This window comes from Synchiropus splendidus, chromosome 12 (genome assembly GCF_027744825.2).
Source record: "Synchiropus splendidus isolate RoL2022-P1 chromosome 12, RoL_Sspl_1.0, whole genome shotgun sequence".
Classification (NCBI taxonomy): Eukaryota; Metazoa; Chordata; class Actinopteri; order Syngnathiformes; family Callionymidae; genus Synchiropus; species Synchiropus splendidus.
In genome coordinates this window covers 5,983,185-6,002,703 of record NC_071345.1, presented here as the reverse complement: position 1 = coordinate 6,002,703, position 19,519 = coordinate 5,983,185, and the positions used below count along the sequence as shown (strand labels likewise).

Below are 19,519 nucleotides of genomic sequence, written 5' to 3'. Positions count from 1 at the left end.
TCTTATCTGAAACACCGAGTAAACAGTTGATGCAAGACTCTAAAATGGGAGTGAGGACTATACAGCTTGTTGACATCGACGCTGTCAAACCTTAAAAGGTGAGAGAATGCGAGCGAGCAACTCCCTGTTTTTTTAAAGAGACTCAGCATTTACCACCTCCGGATGTTTGAAGAAGATTATTAATAAGCTTGCTCCTGATCCTGCATGGGATTCTGACCAGAAAAGGATTCATTTTTCTCTCTTTGGAGACGTAGGTGTGCGTGCACAGTACTTGTGGGGCTGGTGAAGGCTGACCACTCGCTGGATGCAAACAAAAGAGTGAAGAAAAGCAGGAAGCAAGGCATCGAATTACACTGGGCTGATTGGTGGAAGTAAGCACGCCTTAGGTCAGGAAAGGACATGGACCATGAGGTCTGGGGTTGGAGCCAGAACCACATGGCTCTCAACAGACACGCTGCTCGGACGAGAATAAACACATTGATGAGATAAAAGACAACACACAAACAAAGCTAATCACTAAGCTCCACCCTTGCGACAGCAGAAATGAGAAGTACTTTTTTTCCAACCACTAAACAACTGATTTGTTTGGAATTTCTTTGAAAGAAAAATAGTAACACCATCACCACCAGATGATCATGTTACTTTAATTCTCAATCTGCATGACATAACCTTAAGAGAAAAGGTGGACAGTGGAAGGGAATAAGACAGTAAAATTCAGAGGCTAACAGCTGCATTGTGGTGAGCAGTGATAAGCTTTCAATGCGCTGGTGTAGAGATAATAACCTATTGAGGGACAGAGCAGAGCAAAGGACAGGAAAAGCACCAAGATAAAAGATAAAATGAAGCTCGAAATAATTATTTACAAGATTATTTAAGCACAGTTTTAACTCACCATGTAAACAGATGATATAATATGAGGGGTAAAGAGTGAGAAGACATGTCTCACTACTGCACACGACAAACAAATCACTCCCTTTATAATGTTCACTGCGACCTGTGTCAACTGACAACATTCATAGAATTAAAGAGACGACCAAAGACCATTCCTACTTGAGTCTACTCGATATTTAAGAATGGCCAACACATAGTGCAGCCAGAGGTGCAGAAGCACATGTCCGTTATCACTCATTATATACAGTGAATTATAATCGATGACCACATGTGGCAGCCACACAGTTATGAGAATGAATAACTGATGTATGGTTACAGTGAAGGAGGAAAAACCTGGCGTTGTGGTTGTGTGGTTTAAATGAATCACGGAGTGAATCGGACAACTCCCTTTGTGTTGAATCCTCTTGAATCAGTGGTGATAAATTGTTCCACTGCATTCGTGCACAGACATGTTTCTACCGCAGTGTGTGTGCCTGTGTGCGTGGTAGCAGTCTATAGCCAAGCAGGTACACAACAGAGCCAAACCAGACCTGACACCTTAACCCTGACCGATTGTCCTTCATTTCTCAGCACCAAATCCCTTAATCCCCTACAGGGGTGCACTGCTGGGTGCCAGTGCTGCCCACCGCCAACAAAAACCCAAATAAGTATTTGAAGAATGTCTGAGGTGCAGAAGACGATCCTGTTTCCCTTACAAATGTGGCTTTAATAGTAAATTCCAACGGGTTATAAGAGCTGAGGCAGCACTATTGTTCGGAGGTGACCATTGTTTTGCAGCGGCTGATGGCTTCATTCAGGGCTGAGAGCAACATGCAGCAACCTTCAGGACAAAATGTCCTGTAGATGCATCGCAGGTCGATCAGAAGTAACACAGAAGTGACATCTTCGTCCGGTCCTTTTGTTTGATGTGTGCAGCCAACACGCATGTGCTTCCATCCACAGCGGTTTCCATGACAATGAGTAAATGCGCTATAAGGGGTCTTCAGGGTTTGCAGGTCGCACCGTGTGTCATCGATCGAACGATATTATCGGTACGTGTTGCCACCAATGGGACAGTTTCTTTGCGCTCCATTTGGAAATTGACTTTAACTGCGTGTGGAATTTCCAAGTGACACGCAAGAGAATTCCAAAAGTCTCGGCTCAGTTGGGAGGGTTGGTGCTTCCACCGCGCCATGATGGAGCGGACACAAACCGCCGACTCAATCTCGCGGAGACATAACACTATCGTCATGTCGCGATCGCAGTGTTGTCTTTCGCCCCGAAGCGACCACACGAACGGCGCCTCCACCACGCAGCGTGGAACCCGAAAACACGAGCGGCACAGAGTAAACACTTGTAAGAGACCAACCTGCAGGCGTCACTCCGAATATCCGCACCACGGGAACTTTCTTCACCTCGCTCTGCCGGAATTCAGAATAGCGGACGTCCAGCTCCTGAATGGGACTCGCCAAATAGTAGTCGGCGGTGACGATACGCAGGGAAAACATGACTGTCGTCTCGGTCAAAAACCACACAAACGCAACCGTGTGGGATCCATTCGACGTTGGGGGAGTCGGCGGGAAGTGTTTACCGGTCGGTAAACACGCTGTCAGTCGTCGGGACCTCCCGAGAGTCACACAAAAGCTGCCGCAGTCAGCGCTCAACTCCAGCCGAGGAAGCTACACTCGACGGCGGCTCGTGACAACTCGTCTCCCGGCTGCTGCCGCCGCTGCCGGGTCCATTTTGTTGTTGTCACCGCGGCTGCCTGGCGGGTTCAGAGCCGTCCCGTGGTTTTGTTTTCGGTCCGCCAGGAAGACGTGCGTCGGCCTTCCGGGATGTGGCGTTATCTTTCCGAATCACGCCGCGGAACTCCGGAACAGAATCCGCTGCTCGGCTCTGCTTCCATATCAGGCGGAGGCTAGTCCACGCTAGCTCAACAGCGGGAAGCTGGCGACTCAGGCGAGGACTTCCGGCCGTGACTCCAAAAATAAAAGCCGCAGCCTTTACTTTGAAATAGTGGTTGTGACAGCGGTAATGCAGTAAAGCGCACGATGACGAAATGTAAACTGTTTACTTTCGAAGCGATAAAGATAAAGCGTGTTTGATTACTAAATCGTTTTTTTTTTTTTTACAATTTCCGGGTATATATATAGCCATCATGGCGACGATTTCAAGACAGTGCCACTAAATGTGAGACTGAATTGTGTATGAAATATTTTTTTGCCAATCAATGACATGTATGTTCCGCCAATGTGAAGAAATGACAAGAATATTTGAAAAGAAAGTATGACTTCACTTTAACTCATTGAACAACACTGCCCCCTGGTGGTCTCTCAGAGAACCACACACGTTTCAAAACCACTTCACCATACAGTTGTTTACTATTTACAATCAGACTAGTCACATGTTTGTCAACCTTTACACATCACACACGATGACTTGGCATTTGACTGTAATATGGTTGAAATTTAACACTCAAACACATTTACATTTCTTCATTTTCTAATCAGTATTTGCAACGACTGCGTCATATTAATATAGTCGACTACAGATGGGGCACCAGACTCTCAGCCATCATTCACAGTCGGTCTAAAGCCACTAAAACTATTGTATTCATTAAAAAATATTTTAATAAAACATAGCCAAAATGCCTCAGCAGAAACCTGAATTCAGAGACACGCATTCACTGATCAGTGGAGACTCAGAGTCAAACCAAAACAGAAGGGGACACGAGGTCGATCTTGACTTGTTGCTGGCGGCTCCTCTCAGAGCGGGCGGACGGTGAGGGTGAGGTCGCCGCCTGTCTGTGGGAGGATGTAGCGCTCCTCCCTCAGCAGGCGCAGCAGCAGGTCCTGGGTGTCCCGGGGCCAACTGTAGATCCTGGTGTTCAGCAGCCAGGTCGGGACGTCCCTCTGCGACAGAGCGGTCCAGTCATGTGAGCAAGATCAGGAGTTTGGAGTTCATCCCCGTTCACTTACTTTGGTGGCGTTTGGAAACAAAACCGGCACGAGTCGGAAGTTCCTGCAGCCTTGTTGGATGAACTCGTTCTGGATCTGAGCGTGTGTGGGATGATTCACGTGTGAGCCGACTGAATGAAGGTTTGATGTGCCGATCTTGATCTGGGGATCTACCTGAGTGTGGATGTACTTGGTGTGCAGTCCGTGCTCGTCCTCGTGGTCCCCCTCCACGTCCTCCTTGTACCTCGGGCTGATGACCACGATGATCAGGACAGATTTCTGGAAAAAACGCAAAGCTATTTGTCCTTTCTTGCAGAATGTGGCTTTAATATAAAACAATCTACTATAAAGATTATCATATAAAATCAGACAGAATATTTTCTTTTGTTTTTTTTTTTCTTTTGTTTATTTGACCATACTTCTGTATGCTGTTTTATATTATATTATATTATATTATATTATATTATATTATATTATATATTCAGTATTAGTAGCAGTAACACAATAAATAGTAATGAAAAAACTAGGTCAAAATACTAGAGAAAATATTGAAATCTCAATTTGAAAAAGGACATAATTATAGTAACTATTACTAACACTTATGGTTATTCCCATTTTTAAAACGTTTCTCAAATTTCAATTTGTAACTTTTCTCCAAAATGTGTTCTGTCCATATTTTCCCCATCATCTAATAACAACAACAACAATACACGTTATTTTATTATAGTTCATAAGTTCATCAATATAGTTTTTTATGAACTATAATAACATAACGTGTATTTTAGTTAAGTTTTAAAACTTTTTTTCAAGTTAAAATAGTATAAATTGTTGAAAGCATCAACAATTCATCAATACATGAAAAAAAAACTTTCCTCCTGGCCTAAAATATATATATATATACTATATATATTTTATATATTTTTATTTTTTATTTTTTATTTTTCATGTATTGATGAACTTATGAACTATAATAAAATAACGTGTATTTTACTTAAGTTTTAAAACTTTTTTTCAAGTTAAAAAAGTAAAAATTGTTGAAAGCATTTACATTTATGAGCTTGCAACGATACATTGAAAGGAATTTGCTTGGAAGGGTGCTGAGCCAGCATTTTGCATGGAACATCATGACTTACATCATTCAGAAAGCGGTCCATCCACTTGCTGATCGACATCCGTCGGATGGGATTATCAAACAGGTCGATCTGCCATAGAAAGCAAAGGTGTGAGACAGAAGCATTTTGACTGGACAGCAGCTGAACACTTACAGATGGTTTGAATCCTTGAGCGGTCAGAAACGTGGTGAAGGGACGCATGTCGTTGGCGGCGTCCACCGAGTAGGTGATGAAAACAATCCCTGCCAGCGGAGGAAACTTTCAGGAGAGATGTTCTCTGTGTGAGTCTGGAGCGTAAGACAACACCTACTGGACTCTTCAGGGAGGCTGACGGTCTTCCTGGTCTCTCTGGAGTTGGGACGTGGATGTGGCAGCACAGAGATGTTGGCGCTCACTTCATGCATTACCTCTCTAGGGGGCGCTACGTAGACAGGTGTAGTGCCTTGGAATGGAGTGTTTTTAAATGGCATGTTGTTGGCATGCAGGATCCTAAAGAAAAATGTTGGAACACTTTACAGTAAAAAACTAAAGGTTGTTTGGACCAAACGGTACCGTGGCTGCAGGCAGGGTCGAGGATTCTGGTGAGGATTCCTGACCACAGCAGGACAGTATGGGAGCGGCTGTTGCTGGGGTTGAGGTGGAGGAACGCGACACTGACACCTCCCCAGCAGCGGTCCAGGGTCTGTGCGAACGGGAGGGTGGGTGTGAGGGAAACACAAAATACGTTTGGGCTCCTCCTGAATCACTTACTCAGACATGGGCCGTAGGCAGCTGGATAGGGAGACGGGACTGGATGGGGAAGGTGAACGGACAACAGCGGGAGGGGCGGCTCCAGACTTTCCTCCTGGCCTTCAGGTGGGTTTGAGGTTCCAAAAACAACCCTGGGGTGGTGAACTGCAGATCCCTCTCTCCAAGGAGCGGGCTGTCCGTAGTGACAGGACCAACCAAAGCTCCTCTGTCTGGACGACGGTTCACCGACCAAATGTCCCGGATCACCTGGTGGACGATCCAAGCCCCGGAACTGGACCTCTGCCACGGCAACATGCTCATGCTCCACTGGCCTTCTGCTGGGCACCGACTCTCTGACGCATTGCTGACAAGAAGGCCACATCAGACTGGACGGCACCATCCTCTCGTCCACCTCGACCGGGACGCTCTGATGCGGGCAGGGACCTGGGAAGCAAGTCCACCCTTCAGAACAGGTCAAACACGGACAGGCTCTCTCTCTCCTACCGTCAACACAGTCCATTTTGTCGCCGGCTGAAGCTTGGAGAGTCTGTGGAGGACGTTCACAGAGACACTCCTCCAGTCGTGAGCGCAGACCTACCGCTCTACTGTCGAGTCAGTAACCTGGCCCACTTCACAGCAGGAGGCAGCGCGACATGTAAACAGAGCACAAAGGTTGTCAACAAGATCAGCCACCGAAACTGGGACACAAAGCCTGAAACATGCTGGCTTTGTGGAGCGAATCAAACATACCTCTCCCTCCACTGCTGCGTCAGCTTGTCTCGGATCAAACCTGTTTGGACAGAACCAGGAAGTCATTCCTTAAAAAAAAAAAAAAAAAAAAGCGCTGTGCTGCTTCTTCCTAAATCATTATGCAAAACACTGCGCGGAACGAAGTCCTCACCTGCCTCACGTGACCCACATTTCTTAACTCATTCACGACATGTCTTTTATGCTCTGGCTTTAAAGCTGTGTCAACAACAGGCCGGTTTATAGGCTTTATAAATCTGAGTGTGTCTCCGTGATGAGAGTTGTTCAAGACGAGAGCACCTTTTCAGTTGCTTTTAACGATAGGTAACAACTATTATTCAACAATGACGCAGCTGGAAAATAAATAATAGAAACATAGGGCAATAAAACTCACTCCAAAAGTAGTAAGAAATAAAACTGTTAGCTTCCTTCAGGGTCATGTTAGTTGTTATGTTACTTCAATTATAAAGTTTCTTTTTAAGGCCTTTATTTTTTGACAGTATTAACAGCATATATAACAGCATTAATTTACAATATAAATAAGCTAAAGTCTGGATAGCACACTAACAGTTAGCCATAATATCCACATGTCTACAAATTGACTGAAAAGACATAATTTCTTAAATCGTAAATTACGTTTCCACCTCCATGATGACAATGAACTGAAAAAAATAAATCATTTGGTTGCTTTATACTATATTTTTAATTTTGTAAACTTAATTCCCAGCAATACATAAATATATAGAACAAATAAATCACATGTTAATTTATTTGACATTTATTTTTTTGTCAGCATAAATACAATCACAAACATAAAAAAAAATATCCAAGAATATGCACGATACTTTACAAAATAAAACAAAGCAAAACAAACAAACAAAAAATACATAAAATGAGAGGAAACGTTTTATGAGTCTTTTATTTGCTGGAGTTGTGGAATGTTAGTTAGCGTTGAGCTGCTGGACGGCGTAGAACGGACCGCTACTGCGAAGACTTTCATGGTAGTTCGGGTCAGAAAGGAGCCCATCTCCTGCGTCTCCTCCTTACACGTCAGCGCCTTGACAATCTCCATCCGAAACCGCTTGCTGACCATGCAGTACAAGAGGAAGTTGGTGGTGGAGTTGAGGTTCTGCAGCATGTTGGCCAGGTCGCCCGCCACGTTGATGGGAATGCTGTAGTCGTTCCTGTTGAAGTTGTCCGTGTTGTACTTGGTCCTCAGGATGCAGTAGGTGACGAATCGCGGCAGGCTCAGCACCACAAAGGCCACGGATATGGTCCCTAAGAGCAGCAGGGTTCTCTTCAGCATCCCCCGGGTGCTGCGGCCGTGGATGACCCGCCGGTCCTCTTTGGTGAAGAGGTTGCTGGCTCGACACAGATGAAACCCGATGAGGTAGTTGAAGACCATGACCAGCACGATGGGGATCCCTCCAGAGAGGAAGGTGGTTATCCATACGATGGCGGTGGAGTAGGTCTCGGAGCGATAACGGCACCTGGGCAGGGTCACGTTTTCCCCGTCTACAAGGAAGTCGGTCGGCACCACGACGTTGATCCAGCCCAGAGGCACCGACACCAGATGAGAGGCCAGGACGATGGCCACGCAGGTCAGCTTGGAGGCCCGGGCCTCGGGCGGCGTGGGGGAGGTGCTGCGGAGAGCCAGGTAGCGCTCGATGGTGAACACCACAACGATCCAAGAGGAGCTGTAGAGAGACCCGTACTGGAGAAACCCCAGGATGGCGCACCAGGGGTGGGCGTGCCAGAAGGGCTGCAGCAGCCAGAAGGTGAGGGTCAGGTCGATGAGGATCACCCACACCAGGTAGAAGGTGTCCACGATGGCCAGGCAACTCAAGTAAATGACCGCCGTGTCGGACATCCCGCACTTCCGGAAGCAGATGATGTAGAAGGTAAAGAGATTGGCTGACGGGACAGACACACAAACCGATCTTTAAAATCCAGATTCTCGTCTTCTCTTCAGTCCCAAGCTTTGGTCTGGTTTGGTTCCCTCTGGAATAATAATGGCCTAAAATGGACTATAACTGTATTTGGTTTTAGTCGAGAACGAAGGAAAAATCAAATACATACAATACAATGAATATATTTTAATACCTTTCAAAATAAGGTATTAAAATAGGATATATTCGTTCATAATTTGTCTTTTTAATTTTGTCAACAAGACGTTGCAGATAGTTTTTATTTAATTTAAAACGACGAATCCGCTTACTGCCACCACACGGGGGCAGTAGACCAGCTGAAAACAAATTAAACATGGCTTCATGAACACTAACTATTACGGGTGACATACCTGTAATGAAATCATTTTATTCTCCACCCTATTGTAGAAAAACCATACTTTAAAGTGGTAAAATCATTTTAATGGAGACTCGATTTAATATAGAATTGCTATTTTAATGTTTGCTAAGAAGTATTTTTGCATTTCTAGAATAAGAATTTGCTAAGTAAAAATAAAGTAGGAGGGAGAGCTGTTACATTCAAAAAATAAAAAGTAATGCTAATACTTAATTTTTTAAATAATTGTTGAAAAAAAGGTACATTAAAAAAAAATGAAAGAAATGAGTGGGGAAACAGTAAAGCAATTTATATATTATAAGACATATGAAAAGATTACAATTATTAATACCACCGGCAAACAGAGGATATTACAATAGAAATATCCATCCAAGCATCAATATTTCCTCTCATTCCATTAACAGAAGATGGAAATAGGAGAGTGAAAATAATACAGTTCTTTAAATCATATCTGTTTATGTTCAAAAACATCCTTTCTAAATCAAATGTGACGTGGTAAAAAGGAAAATCACCTGGAATCCCCAGAATACACAGCAGTGGATAGTAGATCCTCTGGATGGTGACAAGGATGCTGACATGAGCTCCTTCCATGGTTCCAAGTCCGAGGCCACAGCTCACATGTTAGGCTGACAGCTGCTGGCAGAGAAGGAAAGAGACGTGGAAAACGAGGAAAATATGGTTCACATTCTAACCAAGCAGCTTGTATCAGGCTCACCTGGTCAGAGTGGGCGACAGAAGAGTGTGAGGAGGGGACGTATCCTCCACTGCTCCTTTAAACCCAGGGAGGGGTGAGTCCCTCCACCTGCTGACGTGAGGTCACTGCTTTGACAAGTCAAATAACTATTAAAGGTCTGGTAAAGTGGATGGTTGTGTCATGAAAAACGTTTCATTTATCATTCTCAGTGTCCTCTTTAGTCACAAAGCAAAAACCTTCAGGTAGAGTTGGTGGCGTTCCTATGCTAGAGTGAGCTGCTCTTCGGTGCGACCCATAGACTCTCATTGAAAACTTAGGCGAGGAAAAGCAGTCATGCTTGACTCCTCATCCAGCCATGCACTCACCGACCAAGAAACTGCTGTATGAGAGAGGTTTTATGTCAAACTAATACACGACCACTGTGCCCACCTTCTAGTGCCAGTGCCAGTTTGCCAAACTGGCGCCCAACGTAGGGCCAACGACAGAAACACACGGACACTGAGGCAGTTTGAGGACTTTATTAGGCACAGTGGGGAAGAGACAAGCCAACTCTGACGTTCCACTGGCCGCTCCACACTCGCCACCGTGACCAGGACCGGCACATGCCACGATGAGCCTCCTCCATCTTTTATTCCTGGCATGTCTTTCTACCTCCCTTCTCTTGTCTGAGAGAGGATGTCAAGCAGCGTCCACATTTTTTCTTTACAATTTCAAGGAGTGTTAAGCTTGACAGTATCGGAACTCCTCATGGCTTATGCTAACGCTTGGTTTTAACTGACCCTCAGCATGTGTGTTACCGTGACAACAGTGAGTAAGGGTACAAATTAAGTATCTCCGGAAGAGTGTAAAATATTTATTGTTTCTGAATTTCAAACGGCAAAGCAGTGACTCAACAAAACAGGGCATGTTAAAAAATATGATGACGGAGGAGATGAGAAGTGGAATGTCAGATCCTTGAAATCCTTCGGAAGTTAAATAATAATAATAACATAAATCAGGGTGGGGGTTATTTTGTTAATAAAATATCTGGTCCTCAACGTGTTTCACCGCTAACAAACAAAAAAAAAAAGTAGGAAGCCATTTACAGTGAGACATGGAATCGGATGGACCCAAAATTAAAAGCTGAATTAAAGATTGGAGGCGACTCAAGGACAGTTTGGAGGAGAAAACATTTGGCAGCTTCATAAAAAAAAAGGGTCAAACGTGCCCACTCCGGCTTCTTCTGCATCATTATTATTCTGGTGCAGGAAAAAATAAAACCTCAAACTGAAGCAAAGAAATTAAAATAAGCTTTTACTTATTTACACTCAATACAGGAAACTAAATGCATCATCACCAGGCCCCGCCCCTTCCTCTTTTACGCATCTTCACAGCAGACAGTTTGTACAGATTCCTAAGGCCCGGCTGAGAAGGCTCCAGAGTGTTCTTTATGTTTCCCAGCCCCAGATGAGCCCATGGGAGGGTCGGGAGAGGGACAAGGAAGGAGGTTTAGAGGTTGTCCCCGGGCTGGTACTGAGGCTCGGTGGCTGTGAAGTAGTCCTCCAAGAAGGCCTGCAGGTACTCGAAGGTGGGCCGCTCCTCGGCGTCTTTCTTCCAGCACTGCAGCATGAGCTCATGGAGGGAGATGGGGCAGTCCTGGGGGCACGGCATCCTGTAGCCCCTCTCCACCTGCTCCAGGACCTCACGGTTGTTCATGCCTGAACAGAGGAGTCAAAGAGGATTTCTTCCATGCCAAGCTCCGCTATGTCTGAACTTAAAATATCCGACAGAAACCAGCGCCACCACCTCCCACAAACATCTGGACAAACATGTGTCTTCCCGCCCAGAACTCCGCCTCCCCCCCTCTCACTTCTCAGGTTGTCCCACAGGCGACTTATACTAATTAAATCTCGCTTATCTCTTTGCGCGGCCGGGAAAACGAAGCTACTCGAGCGTTAAAGAGCCTTTCACTCGCTCAAACAACACACAGCTTGTTGTCACGCAGCTGTGAGAGCAGCTGACTCCGGGAATCCGATTTGGGGCTTTATTTCATTTGACGTATTCAACATGTACTAGTTCATTTGATGCTTAAAAAAATTTCCCAGAACTTCAACGTGCCTTATGACTCCACTGCCAGAGACTTGAACTCACCTGGATAAGGCACTCGACCTTTGGTGACCAGCTCTGTGAGCAAGATGCCAAACGACCAGACGTCTGACTTGATGGTGAACTTCCCGTAGAGGGCAGCCTCCGGCGCGGTCCACTTGATGGGGAATTTGGCTCCTGCAGTGGATTGTACAAGCGACATTATTCGGATAATTGTTTTTTTTTGTGATGCTGAGAGATGTATCGATGAGGTTTCATGAAACAGCGTCCTGATTTTCAGAGGCCACAGTCTGCTGTAAAATGTTTGGACTTGAACAACTAAGTCAATGTAGCCTCACATCATTTCTAAACCAAGAGCGCCATCTAGTGGCCTCTGAAAATTAGGACACGGTTTCACCAACCCTGCAATACTGTTTCATGATACCTCATCAACCCATCACTACTTGAGTGGTCATTTTCTTCTCCATCATTTTAGCTTTGTACTGATATTTTAAGTTGTTCTCAGATTATATTGACATCTTTTTTCATGTTAGTACATTTTTTCATTTCCAGAAAAACAGCATTTTATTAAAAAAAAATGGGTTAAATAATTTCAGGCTACTAGGAGGAGGAAGTGCTCGACATGGCTTTGTAAGAAGATATCTTGACCAGGCATGTCAAACTTCAGGCTCCCACAGAACCTTGCAAGGCCTTCAACATATTTACAAGAAACAGTTGACGCTCGTTCAAGTTCCATTATAAAATGTCTAAATGGTCTTCAAGTTTCAGAACGATTAAAGTAGTGAAAATATTTTTGGGTCTGTGCTTGGCCCTGCAGCACCTGAACTAGAATGAGCTTCAACGTTTCCAGTGCAAGAGCTGGAGGGAGGAAATTGGGGTGACCTTGCCGAGCTGTGTATTCGTTATCCTCGATGAGTCGGGCCAGACCGAAGTCAGCGATCTTGCAGACCAGGTTGTCTCCCACCAGGATGTTGGCCGACCGCAGGTCTCTGTGGATGTAGTTCATGCGCTCGATGTAGGCCATCCCCGCTGCCACCTGCAGGTGGGTGAGCAGCTGTGTCAACACACACCTCAGCGAACAACCGCAACTTCTGCTGAACACTCCGGATGTCTAAGTAGGACGCAGCTCCACTCGGACTGGAACATATTGTACGATATGTGACGAAGGAAATGTAGCAATTTGATTATAAACAAACATGAGTGTGAAATTAAATGACTACATTAAAAGCAGTGACGTCAATCTCAGGGATCATCTGTTAGTTTTATAAGGTTTTTATTCGACGTTGTTTGGCTTTATCTGACAGATAATAGAAGATATATAGAACAGAAACTCTGCCGCAGATAAGTGATCACTTCATAGTCGCCTGGGAGGCAACCTGAGCTCCTAAGTAACCCACTAAATACATAAACATCAATATAGCATCAACCTTTACTTTATTAACGGTTGGATTTTTCCAGCATGATTTCCTAATAGTGTCAATAGAGCCAGCACATACCTGTGCTGCCATGTCAACGAGATTCGGCAGCTTCAGAGCTCGTCCTTCCCCGTCTTTCAAAAAGTCCAAGAGACTTCCTAAAATGTAGAGAGAAAAACTATATTCAACTTGGACTTGCTTTTTTTCCTTGATGGATCTCTGAGGGAGGTGAGAGCCGGGTCACCCGTCAACCTCTGTATGTCACAGTCCTATTCCAGATACAAGAAACTCAAGGGATGATATCCGCTCTCTATTTACTGAAAACACCACATTTTTGGGGCATATTTCAATAACAAGGTTCCACTTTACTTCCTCCTTGGTCACACCTCCCCTCCTTCTTTATCCCATGTATAAACCCAGTCATCTTCTTCTGTCTGACAGTCTTCTCCCTCTCTCTCCTCTCCACGTGCCAAAAGCACCTGGCCTCCATAACTTTATCGACAAACATGAGCAGTCCCTCCAATCTACTTGTTTCTGAATCTAGTCTTTCCACTTCACTCATTTGACATAACACAGTTATGTTGACAGGTATCTTGCAATATGATACGTATCCCGATACACGAATGGTGATGCGATACATTGCAATATATGGCGATACCATTCAGCAATACATTGTAATTATAGTCATCATTTTAAGGGAAAAAATCATGTAATACAGTACAATATTAATGTAGTTTGTAGTTGACATGAAGTTTCCAGTTATGACGTCAGTCCAGTTAGACTTAAGGTTTAATACCGCAGTCAACAAAAATCAACAAAACAACACCAGTACAAAAAGAAAAACATGTCACTAATACAGCAGCATCTATGTATTCAATATCTATAAAACCAAAATATCAAGACAATATCACACAATCACAATATTTCAGCAAAAATATTGATACAATACAAGTATTGCGATGTGTGAGCGTGTCGATATTTCCTTGCAGCCCCACTTACCTTTGCCCATGTACTCTGTGACGATGTAAATAGGCTCCTCTGAGACGACGGCGTAGAGCTGCACCAGCTTGTCGTGCCGGAGCTTCTTCATGATCTGAGCTTCCTCCAAGAAGGACTCGGGCGACATGGTCCCCGGCTTTAACGTCTTCACTGCCACTTTCGTGGTTCCGTTCCATGTACCTTGTTAACATGACAGAAGCGTATTAAACACGTGGGAACTTGACAGTTGAGCCAACATGCAACACGGGGTGAGATCATGCAGAGGCGGTGGGGTCATTAATCGGGTATGGAGTTAAAAGGGGGGGTGACTTGAATGCTTTCAGGGGCCAATAGAAGAATCCAGCAGGGATTTGGGACGCCACGGGAGCAGGATGATTAACATAAGTCTGTACTGGGCCAGTGCCAGGAGTCAGCTCGCCACCCTTCGTGTCCCCGTGACGATGGACGGCTTCAGCTTCCTCAATTCTGAGGTGCCTCATGAATCGGAGATGCTTCTGAAGAAGAGCATCTGCTGAGACATTGTTTGGGAGCTGCAATGAAGCAGCTGCTGCATGGAAGAGAGCGGAGATTCCCAAATCCCTGCGACGTAAACTGGCTGGGGGACAATTTGACTGTGTGTTGAAATGCTGCAGGTGGCTCCGTCGTTTAGTAACATGTTTAATTCTGTTTTATCTGCTTCTCTGCGGGGGTTTATTCAATAATGTAGTAGTTGAAAGTGATGAAGGGAGCGACTTCGAGAGTTTTTTTTTAAGAGGGAGTTGTATTGTTTATTAATACTTTCACAGGACAAATACCTGATTTCTAGCGTGGCATCTCCAGGTGCACTGTTTTATACAATGTGATGTAATGCGTTACTTAGTAATGCTACTTAGTAATGTTGCTTGGTAACGTTACTTAGTAACGCGTTACCTGTTTATCCCAACCTTTTTCAGTAATGGGTAATCTAACATGTTAATATTTCAAACCAAGTTATAAAAAATAAAGTCACAGTGCGTTACTATTTTTGCCATTGTCGAGAAGCTAAATATTACCATTTGCTTTCTACAACTGCGTCTTTGGGCATGACGTCATGTGCGGGACACGCCAGTCACATTTTCAACACGCGGGCAGCTCACGTGTCAAGCTGCCAGCTACATGGGAGTAAATAACAGAGGCGTGAGGAGAGAGACGCACGTTTCTAGCTGAAAATACAGCCACTAATTTCAATTACTGTCTGCTATAGATGACAGTATTAACCATGCAGGGTCCACCAACGCTCAGAAATCCACGGTTAAAGAGAGCGAAATAAAGTAGCCTTGAAAATGTGTCAAAAGTGCGGACTCAAAAAACGATGTACCAGTTTTTTTTAATCCTCTTGATAGGTCAAATTAAACAACACTTATGATAGATTTTTAGATCTTTATAGACTATTTTTTCTTTGGGGCAGGAAGAAACGGTACTGATGTGATGTACTGATGTTGCATTTTCTCTGGAAAGTCAGAAATAAAATGATCCTCCGACGCGAAGAGCGTAGAGGCGAGCTAAAAAAAAAAAATGTCCCCAAACATGGAAAAACGCTGAACCCCCAAGAACTCAAAGATACTGTTTAGGCAGTGAGAGCTTTAGTCAACTGCCAAATGCAACTTGTATTCTAACTTAGTTACATTTAAATTCAAGTAATAAGTAAAGTAACTAAGTTACCTTTTGAGATAGTAATCAGATTACTTTTTCACACTTCAACACTGGTGATGTCAGAGTGGAGGTGGGCGGGGTTATTGATATCTGAGGGCTGATGCACAGCAACAAACATGATTTTAAAGGGGAAAACACGCTTAGTAAAAGGTTTACTGACAGCTGAGCCTGCCAGGGAAAAGACCACATGCCTCTTAGAGGAGGTCATCAAAAGGGCATCTGGACTTAAAAACCAATTTCAAGGACCTAAAATGAAGTCCAGCTGCTCAGATTAAGTCTCCAGTGGAGATAAAAAAAAGAGTCTGTACTGACTTGTTTCTGTAATCACAGAGTTGAGGCCATATTCAGGTCTAAAGATATAAAGTAAGAGTTGACGTCAGAGTCCGGTATTTTTCTTACCATAGTATACATCGGCAAAACATCCTGTCCCCAGCTTTACTTCCAAATCAAGAGTGTTTCTCTGGATCTCCCAGGCATCATGACTCAAGCCCACAGTGTCAGGGAGGTAGTTCACACACACGCCCGTTAAGTTAAAGCACAAACCATCCGCACGCTCTACATGGGAGGGAAGGGGAGGAACAGTTAACTACACAGGCACATGCAGCGAGGACACGTACGAGGCGGCCATCTTCAGAGGGCAGAGTCACCTGACGCGTTGAGATTTTACAGCCCAATTTCCCAGCCAAAACCCCTCTTGATAGGAACATTATTCAGTAAGAGTCTGGTGTCTCTGCTGGCTCTGTGTGACCCCTATCGCGTCTCCTCTTCGTCCCGCAGGCGGCGGCTCGAGCCGTACCCATCCAAACCTCCCCAAACTGCCCGTTCCCAAGACGTTTGATGAGCTGCAGCGACTCCCGCGGGATCTCCCACACGTCTTTGGTTTTGACAGACAGGTCAGCGAGGCGGGGCATTCCCTTGTGGCAAGGAACCACCAAGCGACAGCAAAGGCCTGCGGCTCGTTCTGAACCCAGCGACGCAGAAACAAGGGCAAAGAGAGAGCAACGATTACAGAAGCTAAAGGAGGTTGGCGGGGAAAACAGCGAGTGGAGAAGGTCATTTCAAAACAAAAACAACAGAGAACAGTACAGTATGGCGTGGGAAAACGTAACACTTCCAGCATTACTGAAACTCTAGTTTGTCATATTGTTTGCTTAAATGCGTGAGCCATACATTGATAAAATAATTTTCTTTTTCCATACTTTTTTTAAAAAGCTCCTGGTATACAACATAACTAATCCTGCAGGAATGCTAACAGAGCTAACGTGACAAAAAAGCTTTACTAGCAGAACAGTGTTGCTGCTATTTTCTCGATTACCAGACATTTCCGCCAACAAGTGATGATGAAAAAATGGCAGAACCTGGTACAACTTTGTTTGGGGTGTAAATTAAAAAAAATAACTATCAAACATCACCAGTCAGTGGTGGAAATAACCCGCAGTAGCTGAGAAAATAATTCAACTACACCTGACTAAGCGGTTCAAGAACACACGTACACTGATGCTAGAAACTTTATCTGTGTGGAGCAGATAGATTCAATAGAATTTCTGTCAGAGTTTAATGTTTCACTGAGGACGTCGCTGCCTCTCAGTCGATGATCATGCGTGTATCTATGAAGCGCAAGCCTGGTAAACAGCATATATGACCAACATATTTTACGATAATGACATCTTCGGAGAAACCTACACTCAGAGGGTCGAGTGTAATGCGGCACCCAGAGCGGTTGAGCATCACGTAACTGCAGAGTGGAGCTCTGGTTGTTTCCATTTCGATTAGCTCGCCACTTTAGCTGATGACAGCCGGGCCATCAAATCAAACATCCCGTGTTGTTCCTGGGCTCTCGTGTTTGCCTTGCATGGATCCGGCCGGGGAATTACCGTGGTGTTGCCATTGATACGTTTAAACTGATACCACTCTCGTCGCGATAACGTGTTTGCACAATGCGGTCAACATGCGATAAAGCCTGATGTCTCCCTCGTGGGAGCGTTTAACTCGCAACTCAACCGTCAAAACTCCATCTCGGCACCTTTGCTTACATTAGTCCGGTTTTGATCATAAAACCTGTCAATAAGTGGAGAGAGTGTGTGTGCATCGAAACACACAGCGACCGCAACCCATTATGCCCCAATAAACCAATGAAAAGTGTTCTAATGCTTTTTGGAGGAAAGGCCGATAGTCAGCGCCCTCTACTGGATAAGTGAAAACTGGTACAACTGAATGACAACATAATTATTTTGCTTGTGAATTATGTGGTTTATTTTATACACATGTTTTTATTTCACTCAAGTGTTTCAAAAAGTGTATTTACTTGCGGCGAGAATGATTTTTGTTGAAGACAAAATGTTGTTATGGACAACAAATCGAGTTAAAGCAAGTTTTTAAGCCCTGAAAATTGCTTAGAAGCAAATAGAAAATATGCAAGGGAAGAAAGTGGCGAAAGCCCTGAACAAAAAAAAAACCCAAAGGTTGTTAGCAAAGAAGTGCTTCCAGCTCCCAACAGCATCTGGAGAAGAAGGCGTGACTGTGATTAATGATCCTTGACACAAACAGAGAAAATCCATGGCGTTGATTTTTGAGCTTAAACAACAACGTTGATATGTCGATGCACCAACTGGAGGGTGACAGAAAAAACATCCTGTTCAAGGGAAGCGAGGGAGACAGAATGGCATTAAAATGATAGCGAAAACATCAAGAACATGAGTCATGCTTTATTTACTTAAATCACAGATGAGATTTATTCATGAGGTGAAAGTGTTAATCAGAGAAAATAAAACCTTTAGAGAGAGATATGTCTATACATTTACTTTCAGATGTTTAATGCACTTTAAAACTTAGTGTCATTGAGTACTAATAGTCACCACTGTGCACACAACAAACTTCAGTACCTGAATAGTGCTGGACCAGCTGCTGCAGTGTGTCAAACTGCGCTCTGGTGGTGATGTAGTAGCCGCCGCTGTCCAGCTTTCGGATCTTATAGTGCTTCACATGGTCGCCTTTCACATCGTCCCAGTCCCGTATGGACAGGGAGAAGGCACCTAAGGCAGGGAGGGGCGGAACAGGTGAGTTTGGAATGACATCAAACTGTCTGCTAAAAGGGGCTCAGGAGAGACCATTTATAAGCAACACTAAACAGCCGTCTCCATTCGCCTGAGACCCTCACTCACTCACGCACGACACGAGACCATACCCTTTGTGGTTTCACTCTCGCGGATGAGGTAAGTGCCCCGAGGGTTGCCAGTAGACAGCAGCTGCCTCTCCGCATCCTTCCGGCCCAGTTTACCAAAATACCAGCTGCAATCAGAAAAGAAGTCGAGAGTAAAACATGCTATCTGTTTCTAGCTGTAATCTCAGAAGAATCCACCGAGGGACTGAAGCTAACTGACTTCAACGGTGAACACAACAGAAATGAACGGATCATTACCACGTTGGCTAGCATGAGCTAAGGAAACTCTTAAAAAAAGACGTGTGGTGGTGAGTATTCATCTCTGAAACAAAAATATTGAGTTTCCCTCTGTTGCTTGAACTTGTTGACCCTGACAGCTATTTGTCCATTCACAATCTGAAAACAGAAACATAATATTTTGATGCATTTAAAAAAAGTTTATTTGAATAGCAGTCTTCTATTTTGTGGATGATACATCTTACAATATTAGGGACAAGTTCTACACACACAAATGTTTTAGCAGTGTACTTGGTGTGCATTCTTCTGATTTCTTCTGGGCTCATCACTACCATAAGTCAACTGACCAAACCCCTTGCAAAACATATTCTTTCCTCTCTGTCGCATCATCTATAACTAGCATTAGCATTAGCATCCGGGCACAGCTTTACGATCTTTCTGAAAGTAAATGCGAGAACATACTAAGTGCCAAGTCAATTGAGACTTGGAACTCAGGGCTGCCAACTTCTCTTAAAAAATGCAAAATCTCACTTGCATGT

General features: G+C 44.3%; 4 protein-coding genes across 9 annotated transcripts in view; all 4 read right to left on the bottom strand.

Moving 5' to 3' along the window:
• Positions 1 to 2,819, bottom strand: part of rev3l (REV3 like, DNA directed polymerase zeta catalytic subunit) — a 30,903-nt gene extending 28,084 nt beyond the window's left edge. For both annotated transcript variants that reach the window (XM_053880679.1, XM_053880680.1), the window contains exon 1: positions 2,240 to 2,819. In XM_053880679.1, the coding sequence (XP_053736654.1) occupies positions 2,240 to 2,378 (139 nt within the window). In that variant the 5' untranslated portion in view covers positions 2,379 to 2,819. The remainder of the gene's footprint in view (positions 1 to 2,239) is intronic.
• A 317-nt stretch (positions 2,820 to 3,136) lies between these two features.
• Positions 3,137 to 6,553, bottom strand: traf3ip2a (TRAF3 interacting protein 2a). The gene is made up of 10 exons (XM_053881396.1): positions 6,419 to 6,553; positions 6,173 to 6,297; positions 5,690 to 6,112; positions 5,492 to 5,621; positions 5,250 to 5,428; positions 5,093 to 5,181; positions 4,961 to 5,029; positions 4,002 to 4,106; positions 3,849 to 3,923; positions 3,137 to 3,782 (listed from the first exon to the last, which is right to left on the bottom strand). Exons 2-10 carry the CDS (start codon positions 6,186 to 6,188, stop codon positions 3,636 to 3,638), a joined length of 1,233 nt encoding a protein of 410 aa, XP_053737371.1. The 5' UTR covers positions 6,189 to 6,297; positions 6,419 to 6,553; the 3' UTR covers positions 3,137 to 3,635.
• A 670-nt stretch (positions 6,554 to 7,223) lies between these two features.
• On the bottom strand, positions 7,224 to 9,377 carry LOC128768693 (probable G-protein coupled receptor 139). Its single transcript, XM_053881725.1, has 2 exons — positions 9,232 to 9,377; positions 7,224 to 8,329 (listed from the first exon to the last, which is right to left on the bottom strand). Exons 1-2 carry the CDS (start codon positions 9,308 to 9,310, stop codon positions 7,323 to 7,325), a joined length of 1,086 nt encoding a protein of 361 aa, XP_053737700.1. The 5' UTR covers positions 9,311 to 9,377; the 3' UTR covers positions 7,224 to 7,322.
• Positions 9,378 to 9,916: 539 nt separating this feature from the next.
• The window catches only part of LOC128768013 (tyrosine-protein kinase Fyn), a 44,537-nt gene continuing 34,934 nt past the window's right edge, over positions 9,917 to 19,519 (bottom strand). For 3 of the 5 annotated variants that reach the window (XM_053880509.1, XM_053880510.1, XM_053880511.1), the window contains 8 exons: positions 18,768 to 18,871; positions 18,466 to 18,615; positions 16,380 to 16,544; positions 13,913 to 14,092; positions 12,995 to 13,071; positions 12,381 to 12,534; positions 11,544 to 11,675; positions 9,917 to 11,110 (listed from right to left, as the gene is read on the bottom strand). In XM_053880509.1, the coding sequence (XP_053736484.1) occupies positions 10,902 to 11,110; positions 11,544 to 11,675; positions 12,381 to 12,534; positions 12,995 to 13,071; positions 13,913 to 14,092; positions 16,380 to 16,544; positions 18,466 to 18,615; positions 18,768 to 18,871 (1,171 nt within the window). In that variant the 3' untranslated portion in view covers positions 9,917 to 10,901. Of the gene's footprint in view, positions 11,111 to 11,543; positions 11,676 to 12,380; positions 12,535 to 12,994; positions 13,072 to 13,912; positions 14,093 to 15,982; positions 16,139 to 16,379; positions 16,545 to 18,465; positions 18,616 to 18,767; positions 18,872 to 19,519 lie in introns of all 5 variants that reach the window. The other 2 variants (XM_053880515.1, XM_053880512.1) reach the window with 2 other exon arrangements.